Source organism: Coenobita brevimanus, chromosome 101 (assembly GCF_032717465.1).
Source record: "Coenobita brevimanus isolate Jiangsu-jjx chromosome 101, ASM3271746v2, whole genome shotgun sequence".
Taxonomy (NCBI): Eukaryota; Metazoa; Arthropoda; class Malacostraca; order Decapoda; family Coenobitidae; genus Coenobita; species Coenobita brevimanus.
This window is the reverse complement of record NC_137054.1, coordinates 67,247,828-67,265,918: the sequence shown is the minus strand read 5'-3', so window position 1 is coordinate 67,265,918 and position 18,091 is coordinate 67,247,828. Positions and strand designations below refer to the sequence as shown.

The 18,091-nt window shown below is 42.9% G+C and overlaps 1 protein-coding gene across 1 annotated transcript; it reads right to left on the bottom strand.

Moving 5' to 3' along the window:
• Positions 1-992: 992 nt before the first annotated feature.
• LOC145415070 (monocarboxylate transporter 13-like) lies at positions 993-13,974 on the bottom strand. Its single transcript, XM_080284484.1, has 6 exons — positions 13,771-13,974; positions 13,298-13,579; positions 9,735-10,005; positions 7,197-7,814; positions 1,828-2,019; positions 993-1,544 (listed from the first exon to the last, which is right to left on the bottom strand). Exons 1-6 carry the CDS (start codon positions 13,972-13,974, stop codon positions 1,408-1,410), a joined length of 1,704 nt encoding a protein of 567 aa, XP_080140610.1. The 3' UTR covers positions 993-1,407.
• Positions 13,975-18,091: the final 4,117 nt, after the last annotated feature.

The window sequence follows — 18,091 nt, the reverse complement described above, 5'->3', positions numbered from 1 at the left end:
AAATAAAGGACAAAGTACATGTACTTTATCGTTCATCACCCCAAAACTGAGACATTAACTGGGAAAAATCCAGTGTGATTCATTCTGAAGCCTAATCAAGCCACTGAAATACTGCATTTACTTTGGATATGGGTCGTGCTATCGACGTGACTCGAACTGGTCACAGGTGGGATCATGACAACACAATATACGCGACCAGATCTCATAGTATCACACGTAGCACATAGGCCTAACCGCAAATCCGGCAGATGTTATTTCCTGTTATTACTCATACTGGCGCTGGAGAGGGGCACCTTCGAGCGGTGGCATTGGCATAATTGGGCGACTCCATTGCCTGGTTACGCAAACGCGTCTCAACTCCCTCCCTGCGCCCTGAAAGGGGGATGGTGAACTGCTGGAGGGAGGTAACTTTAGCCTGCAGTCTGCTGCATTCACGTTCAGATGAACTACTACAACTACTACTACTACAGCGCATACAATATACTGTTATTTCCAAATTGGTTAGTATGAGAGGACAAGAATGAAATATTGTCACAGCAGATTATGTATGACGTTACCTGTTTTAAATAATGGTAATGATTAACCATTTCAGTCCAGGTCACGATTCTCCCTGATATGAGAAAAATCATGTGTGTTAGCCAGAGCAAAATACTGGAGTGAGGGAGACGTTGGCATCACAGGAATGAAGTGGTAGAGTAAGTTGGTAGTGTAAAACCGTGAACTGGTCCGATCCAGTCTGATGCCGTGGTAGTGTAGCGTGCAATCATAGTCTGACTCAGCACGCTGAAGGTCAACTCCATCAGTATACAGACCAGCACCACAGTGCCACACCATCGTTCCCCAGCATTCCCCATCCACCCTCTCCCTCAAAACTGGTGAAAGCTTGGAATCAGATCTAGGTTTACACTTCACTTTCTCTACGTGTTTGTGTTATGCTTCACTGCGATGTTCATTCTTTTGCAGTATAAAAGTAATGACATAAATAACTGGAATGTATTGAACAGTGTGTATACTTAGTGCAGGCAGTTCAGATGGTTTCAGTTCATGACAGTGCAGTTAAAACCAAGAACAGCAATGGGATGGAGGACTTTTAGTAAAGAGTTTAACATCGAAATTATCTTAAACTACAACTCCGACAAAGATATATAATCAGTGTGTCCTTCACGGAAACACTGTGTGTAACAAAATCTCTAAAACGCAAACTTCGGAGTACTGAGAGAAAATCAGAAATTATTACAGACATCACATGGAAGGGAAACAAGAGAGCATCGTGGATATAGGAACGGATGGAAGCAGAGTGAATTTGTTTCTTTCTACACCACTGCCACCACGCCGGCCGACGATCATGAAGCACTCACTCTCTTTTATTTATTTATTTATTTATTTATTTATTTTAGTCTCCATTTCCTAGCAGCGTATCTCCTGAGAAGTCTGGTAGCGGTTGGTACCCAGTGGCACAAACCAAGGTATCAAGGATATTGCCACACTTGCTGCAAGGATGTACAGGCTCACCGTGTAGGACCCAGTGGCGTCGGTTATTGCACCTGTTGGAAGGGATGCCATTAATCCTTTGAATATAAATACCAGTCAAATTGTTTCTGGGGTAATACCAGGTGTTCTAATGCAATTATTACCATATACCTTTATGTACTGGGAGAAGGCCTTCAACACCGTCATTGTATCTGCTTGTATTAGGTAAAGACCGAGCCTGTAACATTACTATTATGTGTGATAGCAAGTCATTCGTCACAAAATATTTTACTGGCCTGACTGGTAGAGCCCTGAATAATCCATACTTGAACCACATGGCGTCGGATATGTTCTTACCATAGACAGGGCCACATCCCAGCAGCCACAGGCCACACGTGAACCCCGAGACGCCAAGGTAGTACACTGACAACTCCCTGCCCACGTAGCTGATGGCCAGAAGGTAGACAAGGCCTTGGCAAACACCGATGCCCACACCCCACAGCCCCATCACTACCACCAGCCACTTCAGGTCCCACAGCAGACTGAAGGCTTGGGGAAAGATACGCATTAAAGCAGACTGTATCTTGATCCTATAGTGAATGGTTATGCAGGCACAAAACTGCTGATATTCCTAACGAATAATCTCCTTGGAAGTGTAACTTGTTTAGATGCAACATTGTTCAGGGTTGGGTTTTTGGAGTATTCATCCATTTTATCTAAAAATGCCCTACGCTTATAGAATTAATGTTGACTTTTTTTTTTTTTTTTTGTGCGAAGACAGCAATATTGAATTTCAAAATGACTGCACTTCAGTTATTTGATATACACACATGTAATGAGGAATGTTTCAGAATTAGTCAGGGCTTTGTAATACCTTAAAATATGCCTTTTCTTAAGACTGATAACATACAGTGTTCATTTTGTGGGGAAATACTGAACAGTTCTTGAGATACTGTTTAATGTGTGAACATCTATACTCTGAAGATGCACGAGAACCTAACAGGGTTACTCGTGTAAGCCCCCTACTGCAGCCTATGCTCGTTTGACCCGTAACCCTTTATTTTTCGGAACCTTGAAATAAACTAAATATGCATGAATAAACTGGTATGTGGTAAGGCTCGAATCTGCTGGCTTCGTTGCAGAAAAAAAAATAATACAGGAGTAACCATAATAGTTACGCAAAGTATTTTACAAAACCCTGGAACTAAGGGGAAAGAAAAAAATGCTTATGCATAATCTGGGGCCCTAGCGAGTATTCCTGTAAAGTTTTATCAAAATCGGTCCCCGCGTTCAGGAGCAGCAGCTGGATAAAAACTCTGTAGACAGACAACGGTCGGAGGTGCAACAGTAGCCTAAATTCAATATTTTTGTTATTAATGAACGATTTTAAGTGAAATTTGGTACTATTATTCTTGGTACTATATGCCACTCTTAAAGCCACCCTCTTCAACACTCACTAGGACTTCTGATATCTCTCCTACTTTCTCTATAGTAATTCTTCCATATACCTTCCCTACCACTCTCAGTAAACTTATGCCACCATAATATGTTTATATATATAAACATACAACTACACACTACACATACACACTAACACATGCACATACACATCACACTAACACACACAAATACACACTGCACATACACATAAACATACACACTACACATACACATACACACACACTACGCATATACATACACATTACACATACACAATCCAAGCACACAATTGCACAAATGCACAGGTGTACACACAGACGCATTCGCAGATACACAGATGCTGTTACTCGTGTGTGTGTGTGTGTGTGTGTGTGTGTGTGTATATATATATATATATATATATATATATATATATATATATATATATATATATATATATATATATATATATATATATATATATATATATATGGCTGAGATTGTGGCGGATGGAAGGGTGCAAGGAATAAATGTGTTGGGAGAGTTGAATGATTCTTTGATCACGAAGGAGGAAGTGGAGAAGGCAGTAAAGGAGATGAAAACAGGGAAAGCTGCAGGTATGGATGGGTGTGCTGTGGAATGCCTGAAGGGTGGTGGAGTGACTATTGTTGACTGGTTAGTAAGACTGTTGAATGTGTGCTTTGTGAAAGGTATGGTGCCAGTTGACTGGGCAAGTGCTTGTGTGGTCCCGTTGTATAAAGGCAAGGGTGATAAGTATGAATGTACTAGCTTTAGGGGTATAAGTCTGTTGAGTGTTGTAGGTAAGGTGTATGGTAGAGTGTTAATTATGAGAGTTAGAGAGGGTACAGAGGGAGTGATTGGTGATGAGCAGTGTGGCTTTAGGAGGGGGAGGGGATGCGTGGATCAGGTGTTTGCGGTGAGACAAGTGTGTGAAAAGTATTTAGCGAAAGGCAAGAATGTGTTTTGGGCATTTATGGATTTAGAGAAAGCGTATGATAGAATTGATAGGGAGGCTTTGTGGACTGTTTTAAGATTGTATGGACTTGATGGTAGGTTACTAAAAGGGGTGAAAAGTTTTTATGTAAATAGTAGAGCGTGTGTAAGAGTGGGAAATGCTGTGAGTGATTGGTTTCCTGTGAGAGTGGGGCTGCGACAGGGATGTGTGATGTCGCCTTGGTTGTTTAATATTTACATGGATGGTGTTGTAAGGGAGGTGAATGCAAGAGTTTTAGGTGGAGGTCTGAGTCTGGTGAATGTTGATGGTGGAGAGTGGAATTTGAAGCAGCTGCTGTTTGCAGATGATACTGCACTGGTGGCTGATTCAGAGGAGAGATTGAGACAGTTGGTAGAGGAGTTTGGAAGGGTGTGTGAAATGAGAAAATTGAAAGTAAATGAGAATAAGAGTAAAGTGATGAAGTGTACGAGGTTGGTAGATGGTAGGGGGATGAATATAGTTTTGAATGGCGAGTTGCTTGAGGAGGTAGAGGGTTTTAAATATCTAGGGTCACATTTTGCTGTGGATGGAAGAATAGATGCAGAAGTGAAGTTTAGAATAAATGAAGTAGGAAAGGTGCTGGGAGGAATGAAAAAAGTGTTTAGATGTCGTTCGCTTAGAATGGATGTAAAGAGAAGGTTGTATGAGGGTGTTGTGGTACCGACTGCATTATATGGGGCTGAAACATGGAATATGGGTGTAGCAGAGAGGAAAAGTTTGAATGTAATGGTGATGAGGTGTCTGAGGAGTATGTGTGGAGTGACGCGTATGGATCGAGTGCGGAATGATGAAGTGCGAAGGAGAACTGGAGTTGTTCGGGAGATGGCCGGTAGAGTTGAGCAGAGGGTGTTGCGATGGTTTGGGCATATGGAGAGAATGGATAATGAGCGATTGGTGAAAAAGATAACTAGATCTGAAGTGAGAGGTGTAAGGCTGAGAGGAAGACCACGAATAGGATGGATGGACAGTGTGAAGAGAGCGCTGGATGCAAGAGGGATGTCTGTTGAGCAAGGAAGAGTGGCTGTGAGTGACAGAAATAAATGGAGAGAAATTGTGAATGAATAAGTGATGACGCAGCCCTGAGGGGATATTCTCCCGCATTTGGTCTGATCAGCTATTTTAGGTCAGGTGCGGGTAAGGGGATGAGTCTGTTATGATGTGGCAGGGGTAAACCAGCTCTGCTGTCGGGCCCTGCTGCGGATGTCACTGATTGCATTGCACAGTTGACCCTTGTGCGGTGTGGTGCGGTGAGGATCTGTCCGTTCTCCCCTTTGGGGCTAAGATGCGAATGAATGTGTTTGAATGGATGAGTAAATGGGGAGTGTGTCGTCCTGTCTCGCCTACCTCCCTTTCCTTGGGGGAAGCAGCCTAGGTATATAGATAGATAGATATATATGCAATGTATGTATGTATGTATGTACATATATTTTTGAACCCTATACTATAAGGTTATCAAAAGTTTTCACTACTACTCCATAACATAGCTTTGGGAAGAGCAGGGGTAGCGGACTTAAATGTTTAACGAGCGTGTATCTCTGGCCTATGTGGGAGAGTGGTATGTGAATGAGACAGCTGTTACTACCAGTGTATCAGTACTAACCGTCCAGAGATGGGTAAAACGGTTCCAAGAAGAGGGTTCAATGCAAACCAAGCCAAGGAGCGGTAGACCACAGGTCACTACCCCTGAACACGTGTGATAAACGCCGTTGAAAGTAAGCCATTGACATCGGCGGCCAATTTCACAAGTGAACTGCAGGTACCGTGAAATGTCAACACAACAAGACGACGGATCCAAGCGGCTATCATCCATTGCTACATCCCAGCCACCAGAGTGAGACTAACCCAATCTCCGAAGTAATCTTGTCTCGAGTTTTCACTACAATACCTACACACTGAGCAGGCATACTGGGACAAAATAACTTTCACGGATGAGAACTGTTTACATAAGTGGAGGAACGAGCAAGTCATCGCTCGAGGAAAGACAGCACTCCGTTTCAGGCTGAAAACATGCAGGATATTGTTGAGTGGAAGAGTGACTAAATTTCTGGGCCCATATGCCTTGTTAGCACTGAGGACAGTGATGGCAGAAAATATATCAGTTGAAGAAATTTTAATGTCGGCCATGAAGGAATCAGAGGGGGGGAAGTGATGGCGGAACAGCACTGGAATCCTCTAAGGTGGAATTGGAGGAGAAAGTCCGAGCGACGAGTTCTGCATTATCAATAGAAGAGATAGCTACGGAGCCATCAGAGTGGAAAAGAGGAGGGAAGGATGATGAGGTAAAGTTGTTAGAAAGGCTTTTGGCAAGGCGCCAGAAGGAGTAGGAAGAATATGAGTTGGAGAGTTCAGAGCATGTAGTACGAATGAAATTATTTTTAGCAGATTGAAAAACAGACTTGGCATGATTCCTGGCAGAAACATAAAGAGGATGAGACTCAGGGGTAGGTTGGCTCTGGTACCTTTTGTAGGCCTTCTCCTTGTTGTGGACAGCATTAGAACAAGCGTGATTAAACCTTTTTTTTTTTTTTTGGGGGGGGGGGAGGGGGCAATAGTCACAGGACAAGAGAAAGGAATGTATGCATCCGTGCCCAAGAGAACAACCTCTGTAATGTTCATAGCACACTCAGGCGGGTCTTGACCATGGAAGCGATATAATCATTCCACGGAAAATCAAACAGTGTTGCGTGAGTGCCTCCCAGTCAGCAGCTCCTAAGTGCCACAGCTGCTGCTTCTTGGGAGGGTCCACAGGCCTTACTGGAGCGACAGGACATGTTAAGGTGATAAGGCTGTGATCAGAGGAACCCAAGGGAGAGAAAAGATTTACAGCGTTAGCAGAAGGGTTAGTTGTAAGGAAGAGGTCAGGTATGTTGGAACTCTCACCAGGGCGGTCAGGGATATGGTTTGGGTGCTGTACAAGCTACTCTAGGTCATTAAGGATTGAAAAGATGTAGGCTTGTTCACCAGGTGGATCTATTAAAGGAGAGTAGAGCCGAAAATGGTGGTGAGCATTAACATCACCATGAATGGAGATTTCAGAGAAAGGAGAAACTGTATGCAGTGAAGTGGTAATTTGGAATGCATGTCATCTGTAACTATATATCTCGCTGTGAACAAAATACATTGTAACGATAAGAAAAATAAAGGATACTTTGGGCACTCAGCTGCAATGCGCTGTAGTCATGCACTTCTCATTAATATGCAACTTCTTATCCGTATTTCTTGAGCAGCACATATAGAGAAATTTTAGTGAATTTAATCCTATACCATTCAGAAGTGTTTTCATAATTCTTACCCAAAACTGATGCTGCGACTGTGGCGAGACCAGCCATAATAGAGACACGCAAACTGAACCAGGAATAGTCAGTGAGAGCGGGCGCCACCAGACGGGTGAACAGATTGCATATGTTGGCCACAGACAGACACCACGATGCATCAGCTTGTGTAAAATCCCGCATCTTCATCACAAATGGAACCAGTGCAGAGAACTGCATGTAGCCACTCACCATTACTGTAGCACTTGTAGTTAACACTATCACTTGTGGACTCTTTAAGACCAAGAAATTCTTAGCCAGAGCGCACGGTAGTTTCCTCAGCTTCTCTGCAAACACTGCCTTGGTGAGCTGTTTTCCCTTCGTCTGTTTCACTACAGCTGTGGACTGCTTGCTCATGTGCCACTCCACGGGATGGAAAATCATAGCAGAGATAAACAGATTGAGTGTTATGCCTCCTACTAGAAGAGTGGCACCCTGGTATCCAAACTCCTCCTGCAGGAAGGTGACGAGAGGCGGTGCTAATATTCCTCCCAGAGACAAACCACCATTGAAGACTGCACCAGCTTTTCCAAGATGTTTCTTGAAGTAGCGTGGAAAGATGGCATTACTCACAAATATAATCGTCCCAGTACCGACACCTGAAAAGATCATTTATCATTTACACACACACACAAACACACACACACACACACACAGTATACATATTATATATAAATATAAATATATATATATATATATATATATATATATATATATATATATATATATATATATATGGGGGGGGGGCGTTCAGAAATGCACCAATAAACGTTCAGGGTGGATAGATCCAGGGACGAGAAGTAAAAGTATCTCTATTCATTGTAATCTGGAAGTGCGTCGTTAATGAGTAAAGGGCGATTTAACACACACATAACATGGAGATCAAGTCAAGGTTAGGTAATTCTGGCCGGCTATCCCAGCACCTCCCCCTCCCCTCCCACCCCTCATGTCCTCTCTGAGTTGTCGAGGTGTCATATCTGTAAACATTCGCACCGTTTAATACACCGTGTTACTGAATTCTTAATTGGCTTTAGTGACTGATTTATGCATGAGTTTTACGTACAGTCGGACGATGGATACAAAATTATGAAGCACTTAGGTAATGGGGAGGACAATACGCTTTAGTATAGTGTTCTGTACTTTTTCAACACACTACCAGACCACCTGCCCTCACATTTAATTTTGTCCTTCGTCATGCAGGGAACGGAATTCAAGGTAACAGGAGTACTAATATGTTGCGGATAAATCAAGCATCGTAATGCAAACACACGTCGACTCTCATTGGTGTAAAGTGATGTCATTCGGAGCTCTGAATTTTGTGCAGACACCACGACAGTACTGCTGTATGACGATCATCTCTAGTCATGATAGGTAAATAACAAATAATCGCGTATCTATCTATCTATAGCCAGACGCCTTAATCTACAGACAAATCACCTCTATGTCGCCCTGTCCCCTGCCATTTCGCTGCCCTCTCCCAACGTACACCTCCCTCTCTCATATTCCTCTCTACTCCATTCCCCCATCTTATCCTCGGTCTTTCCCTCCTTCTTCCCCCCTTCACCTCACTTACATATACTCTCCTAGTTAGTCTGTCATTCTATCCTCTCTACCTGCCAAACCACATCATTGTAATTCTCCTAACGCTTCCTGTCTCATCCACATCAACGCCACAACGCTCCTTCACTTCCTCATTTGTCAGTCTTACTCTCCATGCAGCTCCACATGCCTCTCTCAAATAACTCATTTTCACTGCTCTCACACTCTGCTTGTGTCATTCCAACAAGGTCCAGTCTTCACATCCTGCGTTCCCTTTTCCAATCCCCAATACTGTACCAAGCGAGACCTCACACTCAAGAAGTGGTGGCAGTGACTATTAACTATTAAACGCACGCAAGAGTGGGAATTTCAATGTCTCAGCAAGGGAAATTTAGAAACCGCGTCATATAACGCTCACTTTGACAAGGTATCGAAAACTCCGTGACGGAAAATCACTACACTTTTGAGACATCTTAATCGGATGGGGAAAAAAAATAATGCAGTGTGGTTTCTCCTCGAATCTCTAAGGCTGGGATGACTTCTCCCACCGCCATTTAAAATGCCTGAATGGCTAGAAGCCTGTGCCGAATTTTATCTCCACATGCACTTAGAAACACTTTTTTTTTTCTGGATTCTTCTGATTTATCGTAGTAAGGTTATATTTGGCATGATTACCATTACGTTGATGTTTACCATTAACTGGAATATCAATATACACCCTTTAGAGATTTTTCATGTACAATAATTACCTCGATCTTCTCAAGAAAAAAGAAAAAGCAATTTTGTGTTTACTTTTTGAGTTTACTGGGCCTATCAAATACCACTGAAAATGTATTACTGGAAAACATTCAACAAAAGACTTCCTACCAAGTTTCCCTCTTAACTTTTTCTGGCATTCATTCTAATTACTCCATGCTTAATACAGTATTTTGTTTTTTACCATGGCAAGATATATTCTTCACTGATATTCCCTCACATACCTGTCACCAAGGAGACTGAGAAAAACAGTACGGTAACAGAGGAAGCAAAGGCTGACAAGGAGACTCCCAGAGAGGTGAGGAGTGCCCCCACGAGAGCCAGTTTGCGCCATCCCATCAGCTCCACAAGGGGGGCTGCCAGGGTGTGTGCCATGTTCACCAAACACAGGCTTACATTGTACAGCATGGACACTGTTGTTGAGGATGTACCCAGGTTCAGCAGGAAGTCCGAGTACAGGATCCCAAAGTTAAGTCCAGCTCCAGCAGAGATAATCTATACAGAGAAAATAATTGATATTGGTAAAGTTTGATATTTCGAACGAATCTGAATTCTGAAAAAAAATAATAATAAAAAAAAACTCCACTCGCCCCTTACATCACCAGCAGACCTCCAGAAAATGCCAAAAGTAAGCTGTCTCACTAAAAACATCCCTTTCCTTTCTCCGGATATGATGTGTATAAAAAGAATAAGTGTACTGACAGCATCAAACTTATCTTTTCCAAAGAAATAACAAAAGGTATTTCAAATAAAGATCTATTCATTTCGACATGTCTGGATATTGAGATGCAAAGACTGGAGACCGTATGAAGAGAAAGACAGACTGACAAGGGATGTTCCTGAGTTAACCAGTTGTGATTAAAGAATACTGAGAATGTCGCTCAAAGATTGCATTAGAGGATCGGAGAGATAAGAACTGAAAGCACCTGGACAGAGTGGAATCCTCACAAGGGAAGACATGCAAACAAAAGATTCACAAGCATGACATAAAGTGGACGAGCACTGATCTCGATATAGCTATGCAATATTCAAAAACGAAAGAAACTGAAAAGGGGTCTTCTGACAAGGGTATGTGATCAGACAAAAAGCATTTAACTCTCTCCTGTTTAGAAGTGCTGTATGTAGCGACCCTCTCCCCAAACCACAAGCACGCATTAATCCACACAGTGGCTAACTGGAATGGCACTCAATAGAGCTCATACCTCCTCCAACGCCCTATCTCGCAATGTTAAAGAAAGTGAAAAAAAAAAAAAAAAATGCTGGATCCGCACCTTTATTCGGATCCGCACCAAAATTTATTGGAATGTATTCTGGGCCAAGGCCCATTCTTCTACCACGTTTCGTGGAAATCCGTCCAGTAGTTTTTGTGTAATCTTGCTCACACACCAATCAACAAACAAACGGACAGGGGTGAAAACATAACCTCCTTGGCGGAGGTAATAAGGCCTTTGCAACAAGCCAGTAGGTATGCAAGGTTGAGAGCACGAATTCTACTCAGTACACCAGTCACTGAGAACCTGGGTGCAGAAGAAAAGTAATTTAATCTCTGTGAATCATAAATCAGTCCAAAACATACTTCACCGCGGACATGTGATTGAACTACATGTATCAGATAATAAGTCTCTATACACAGAAGGATTTTTCTGTTGTTGTTTAACCTTGATAGATGAGCAGACCCGCCGACCACAGGTAACAGCTACCCATAAGAGGTCGTTCCATAGGTTCCATAAACCGCTGATGTATTTGCGTCTTAGTGTGGTATGTGTTGCGGAATGCCTGTTTGTTATATTTTCTGGGTTTCTTCCGCAAGCGAGACACGTGTCATGTGTTATTCTACCCGACCTGAATCTGAGCTGGTATCAGAGAAGAGGTGGATGGAGTCATGATTGAAGCCTGGCTAGCCTGTACGAACTCGATCCTGACCGAGGTGTTGTATTGTTGTACTGCCCTGCACGTGAAATGAGTATGTAGGTGTTTTCTCTGCTTCTGTTGGAATGTCTGGAGGTGGGACGTTTTTGATGAGGTTTTGGTATTGTTTGTCAAGTGACTGTTTTACCACAGAGGTGTTGTGTGTTAGCAGATGGCTGGCTCATTAGAATGTGTGCCTCTCATACCAAGATACTCTGTCAGGGAGGATTTCTAGGTGTAAGTGAGCTGTAGGTATGGTTTTGGTGCAGCCTGTGATGTTGCTTAGAGTGTTGTTTTGTCTGGTGTAAAAAGTGTTGTGAAGTGTATTAGACCGGATGGGACCTACCCCAGGGACGCACAGGACATCACCAAACTGTAGTGTAGGTAGAGTGTTTTTCCTGCCCAAAATCTGTTCCTGTAAATGCCATGAGTGCGTTGAGTCTGCGGGTGTACCACCATTCGATGTCTTGCATGTGGTTGTACGGTGAGTCCAGTGTCGTACGAATATATCACTCCAAGGATCTCAGTTGAGGGGATATGTGGCACGGGTACGATATATCGCTAGGTGTGATGTTAGGTGTTTACCAGTGCTCATATTTGCTGCTGCTGCTAAGTGTAGTAGTGGATTTAGCTGGAGTAATAACCACCCTTTTGTCTTTAACCCACGCCTAAGGTTTGTTGAGCTGGTTTTGTTGCAGAGTACAAGCTATATGTGTGATTCGATGCGTGGACGTCAGGGTTATTTCGTCTGCATATGACCCAGTGCTTGTTGGCGTTTGGGATGTAGGAATATCACGCATGTACAGTCACTCATAAAATAAAAGACCCCCCCCCCTCCTCTTCCCTGAGCGATAGGCCTTGTAACTAGCGGCTCTCAGTTTTGGCAACAGTGCACCTGACGCCAGGGATTGGGAGAGTGAGGATTGGTGTTTGTAGGGGGGACCTGATCAGCACGAAACACAGCATCACTCCATATTTTGATTCATTCACACACATATTAGGAGGGACCTGTAAGGTTACACCTGTGCACAAAAAATGCCGCCATCCTCAATACTACAGGGTCATTTGTAATGTGGCCATGGAAACACGAAACATAAATGCATTAATTTAATAATATGATTTAGATACAGTAGTTTAGGAATACAGTAACATTAAGAACAACACCTGTAAGTAATGTTTTAATTTTGCCCGTTGTTACCTATTAGATGAGCAAAATTACATAATATTTTGCTTTCCCAAATAATATAAATTCATACGTTTTTCGTTCCTGACTCTCCTCTACCTCCCTGTCCATAGCCTTCCCTCCATTCCCTTATCCTCTCGCCCATCTTCATTTTCCTGTCCTTATTGCGTAATTTCATGATAGACATTTTGTACACAGGTGATTGTAAACAAAGAGTTAAGATTGGGTTCGGTGCGAGATTAGGTCAAAATAGGCCAAGGTAAGATGGACTGAGTTGGGTCATACTAGGGTGGGGTAATTTATTCAGGTGTTATTTTTTATTTATATGCCTTTGAACCACATATTTTTCTCTCAGCTTGAAATCTTTTCTTTTTGTGATTGCCTCAAGACTGTTGGGGAAAAAAAAAATTGGGCCAAAGATCATAGACCTACAGTATACGAGTACTTCGCCAAAAAATGACAATCATTCAACAGAGCTTCAAATCCTCGTCAAGCACACACACACACACACACACACACACACACACACACACACACACACACACACACACACACACACACACTTTCGTCTATAGTTTTTATGGAAGCTTAACTAAAAGGCCTTATTTGGTGTGGTCGTTTTCGAACATGTGGAATGTCATAATATAAACCACGTACCTAATCACCGAGTCAGAACCATGGCAACAGGACACTAACCATGTTGAAGAAGACACCCAACAAAACAACGTATCCCCAGCCTCCATCCGGCGGGTCCTGTTCTCGGTGAGTGTCTTTGTCTGTCCCTGAGATGAAGGCAGCGTCACCAGCACCAACGTCAGGCTCTCCCACTCCCGCCTCTGTGTTACCCGGCTTACCTTCACTCCGCTTTTCTACCTCCTCATTCTCACTCCAACGTCTGCCTTCATCTGTGACGGCTGGGTGTTCGTTTGTCTTGTTGCATCTTTGGTCCTGAACATAGGTGACTTGTGTAGCTGGTCCCTGTGATGTGTTGAAAAGGCTCTGTTGGTGGCCAATCTCTGTTACTTGGTTTCTTCCCCTCAGGGTAGCCTGGGGATTATGATATTTATGTACCGCCATCGAATCATCAATGTCTAGGGAACTTTCATGTAAGAAACTAGTCTCAGTAACCGACCCCGGATTCCGGCATTTGATAGACATTATTGCCTAACTTGTAAGACGTCATCTAGTGGAATGTAGTAGTGATGATGGCGTGGTGGAGCCGTGAGAGTCCTAGGGTAGTCTACAGTATAGTAATGTGCTCCGCCGCCAATGAGCTGTCCACGACTGAGCCCACACCCAGGGTTGGCAAGAGGCAACACCATCACATGTAACTGCACACTTGTCACAAATCCAGAATTAGCTTGTGACGTCATTATTCCGTACGTTCTCGTTTATTGATCACAATGGTAGAAAACGTGATATTGGTACAACTAACATGATTTACACTAGCAATGCGTATTGTAAGACTAGGCATGAACAGTGAATAAAAACATATCCTCATTGATGTGCACGGTATGTTAATGGTTATGATACCAGACTTAAACCTCAGTACATGCTGACATGTAACAAGATAGAAATCAGCTTATCCACACCCAACAGATAGTAACTAACGACAAAACACTTATATACGTTCATTAGTTTATCCCACGGTATAAAAATATATACAAGTAACCAGCCAGATGCAGATTACATAAGCTTATCCACAGTCAGTAGGAACGTAGCCTTGCTATGACTCTATTATTAGGGATCTTAGCTAATCCTTGAAGTCATTGGTGGTCATCTTGCCATGCCAGACTCGCATTTCAAATGATTCACAGAACGAATTGCTTCTGCAATTCCTAAACACATTGTTATGGTACTGCTAGTGGTTGGCATTATTCTTGTAAATAATCTCCTTAGACGTAATCTGTAAAGTAGAAACGATACCGCCGGTCGGATGCAGGTAAACAGTCACGACCTATTCTTCCTTGTTACCCGTCCCCGCCCCGGAGAGGTACGTCAGCATTAAAAGGACAGCCGAGGACGGGTTTGCTGAGCCTTGGCACCGCTTCTTGTTTTATATGAGTTATTATTATACACAAACACTACATTTTCATCGGTTTAGTTCTGAGAGATCCAAATAACAATTAATGTTAATGCCTCCTGACCATGTAAAAGCTCCGTTTATTGCTCAAAATAGCATAAATGGGTAGCGTGAAAATTTTTCATACAAATGTGGAACGACGTCCGTAGCTTCCACGTCTAGGTCCGTCGCTCATTTATTTTGTCCACGTTAGCAAACGATTTCCACGAAACGGCAACCCTGCAAGGCTCATTATGGCTATGTATGTGGGTGCTCTCACCCAGGTGAGACTGAATGAAGATTTGGGTAATGAGTTTTCCGTGAATGTGGGCGTGCATCAGGGGTCAGTTCTGAGCCCCTAATTATTCGTCATGATCCATGAAGCTCTATCATGTGGCTTTAGAAATGGACTCCCATGGGAGATATGCTGATGACTTGATGTTGATTGCTGAGAAAGAAAGGGAGTCGGGGGGGAAAGATTTAGGAAATGGAGAGACGGAATGGAGCGCAAGAGTTTGAGAGTAAATGCGGATAAAACAAGTGATGATATCTAGAGCGGTGACTGTACTGTCAAAGTAGAGGAAGTGTAGGTCATGCGCGGTTTACCACAAGGGTGTGTGGGAAGTAACTCCATCTTCTGCAGTATTTGTGATAAGCAGGTACATAAGAGATGTAGTGGTATCAGAGTTAGACTGCGAGATAATGTTGATATTGTGTGTACAGTGTGTCGGGGAAAGCACAGAAACTGTCAGACGTGAAAGAATTGATCTTGCTGGTGAGTCTCTTGAGTGTGTAGAAAAGTTTTGTAATCTGGGGGACATATTATGTGCTGAGGGTGTGGCTAGGGTAAAGAGAGGTTGGAGGAAATTAGGGGAGCTGATGCCTCTCCTTTCACTGAGAGGGCTATCCCCCCGTGCAAAGTGATCTTTGTACGCGGCATGTGTTAGGAGTGTAATGCTGTGAAACAGTAAGACCTGGACAGTAAAGGAAGAGGATGTTCGTCGGCTATCATAATAATAATAATAATAATAATAATATAATAATAATAATAATAATACAAAAACAACTGATACACGTTTCACCAATACAGAAACTTTTTACTTAGTCACAAAAATAGCTAACCCTAAGATATTCAAATCCCTTTGTTATTTTATGGTACAGTCATTCACCACAGAGTATTGCACTGCAGTAAGTGACGGCTCTGAAGGAGATATATGCCTGTGTTTGAGTCTAGTCACAATCCATTAAGTTGTCCTCACCTAAGACGGGGCCAGATCCCAGAAGCCAAAGGCCACACGTGAGCCCCGAGACGCTGATGTAATCCATTGACCTCTCCACATCCACGTAGCTGACGGAGATGAGGAGAGCTAGACTATGTGATGCACCCACGCCAGCACCCCACACACCCAGCACCACCACCACCAGCCTCATGTCCCATACCAAACTGAAAGCTGTTGTACAGGTTAAGTCACACGTTGACTAAATACAGGGATGGATCCTGGCGACATAGGAGGTTTCATATGACTTCTTCCTTAGCAATTTATTCTGCATAGAGCGCCTCAATGGTAGGGCCATATTCTGGAAGCTTAGTAACACTTCTTTGGCGATTTATTCTGCAAAATACTTAGGTATCACGGGAAACTTCGTGGTTGTTCTTCCTTAGTGACTTATTCTGAACACTGCACCCCACTGTCTTCTTGTACTTAACTGATTCAAACTATGTCGATGTTAAAATGAAATAAAGAGCTTACTGAAGAATGCCGAAGTGTAATATGTAAATAAATCTCTGAGGGGGAGGTGCTACTACGCCACCTGTACCACCTGCAACAGATTTTATTCTTGCAGTCGTTCTCATCTAAGGCAAAAGAGTCAATGGATTTCCGTTACTAAACTGAAACAGATTTTCACTGGTGAGACCGTATGAACCCCTTCAGTCCAGTGACGTATTTTTATCATATTCTTGCCACCACCAGACAAACGTAACACAGGAAGAGCCTCTAGTTGTGGAGGGGTTAATGCAGTCCATATCTAAATCCCTCAGTGTATGCCATATCAAAATCCCTCAACTTTGATAGGTCTCCAGGACTGTATGAAATCGCCTAGATATAGTGGGAATGAAACAGAAAACACATCACTGGATTCAAAGGGTTCCATTACATTACGTTACACCAACACCGACTCAACCTTAGGCACAGTGCTTCACGCATAGACACCCTGACTGCGGAAAAAATTAGGAATGTTTAGTCCCTGGCTGAGAACGACTGTAGGTTAGAATCCCTCTGTACCCACCAGGCAACTGCAACTTCGGAAACGAATGATAGATGAGGAAGAGATCAACCAAGCAGCTCCCAGACCCTCAGCAGAAATACAGTTTGCCCTGACTTATTAAACCAAGTACTACCATTCTTCTTCATTATTACTTGGCTTAAAATCACCATCTCTCTGTTTTGAATGCAGAGTTGTAGCAATAGACTACATTTGAACATGATAGCAGTACTCCAGACATCAAAGAATGACAGAATTGCAGGTGGTGCAGTGGTAACATGTCCAGCTTGCAAGTAAATGACCCTGATTTCGAGTCTATTACAGATCTGACTCTTGGGCAAAGTTTGTTTCCTCCGTATATTGTTCTGCCTGCAAAAGTAATTGTTAGTTACAAGAGCAAGTTGACAGTTATTTTGTACAACAATTCGAGTCCTGGTCATTGACTGCCTTCTTACCTATTCATTTTTACTTAGCAGTGTATTCTAATTAACTCTGAAGATTTCGTGGCACTTCTTCCTTACAGATTGATTGTCCTATTCTATGTTTCTGATGTATATTATGTAGATATCTAAGACGTATAAACAGCACACAAGAAAATGTTAAGATGCAATATGAAAATGAATGGATAAGGAAGAGGTAGTACAAAACCTCTTATGCTCCCGGAATACTCTTAGATCCATTTTCCATCTTTTTGTTGCTGCCAGTCTGAAAACCTAACGCAAGTGTATTGTGCCCTTGCAGAGTTTGCATTGCCATTTTTTTTTTCTGTTACACATAACTTATGGATTAAGCGCGGCGTAATTACCCGTAAGACACAATGCCTCACCGCCAGATTGAGGTTTTCATGGTATTTAACAAAACAGAAGGAGGTCCAACATATTAGCATTATCTCCACAGTTTGTCTGGCAGAGTAATAGTTCATGGTATAAATGTGATCTCGATGCTTACCGAGAATTGAGGCGGCGACTGCAGCGAGGCCGGCCATGTAGCATATCCGCTTGCTGAACCAAGAATAGTCGACAAGAGTGGTCGCCAGCATCCGGGTGGCCAATTTGCTCATGCGCCACTCCACGGGATGGAAAACTGCAGCAGCAACAAACAGATTGAGTGTTATGCCTCCTAATATAAGAGTAGCACCCTGGTATCCAAACTCCTCCTGCAGG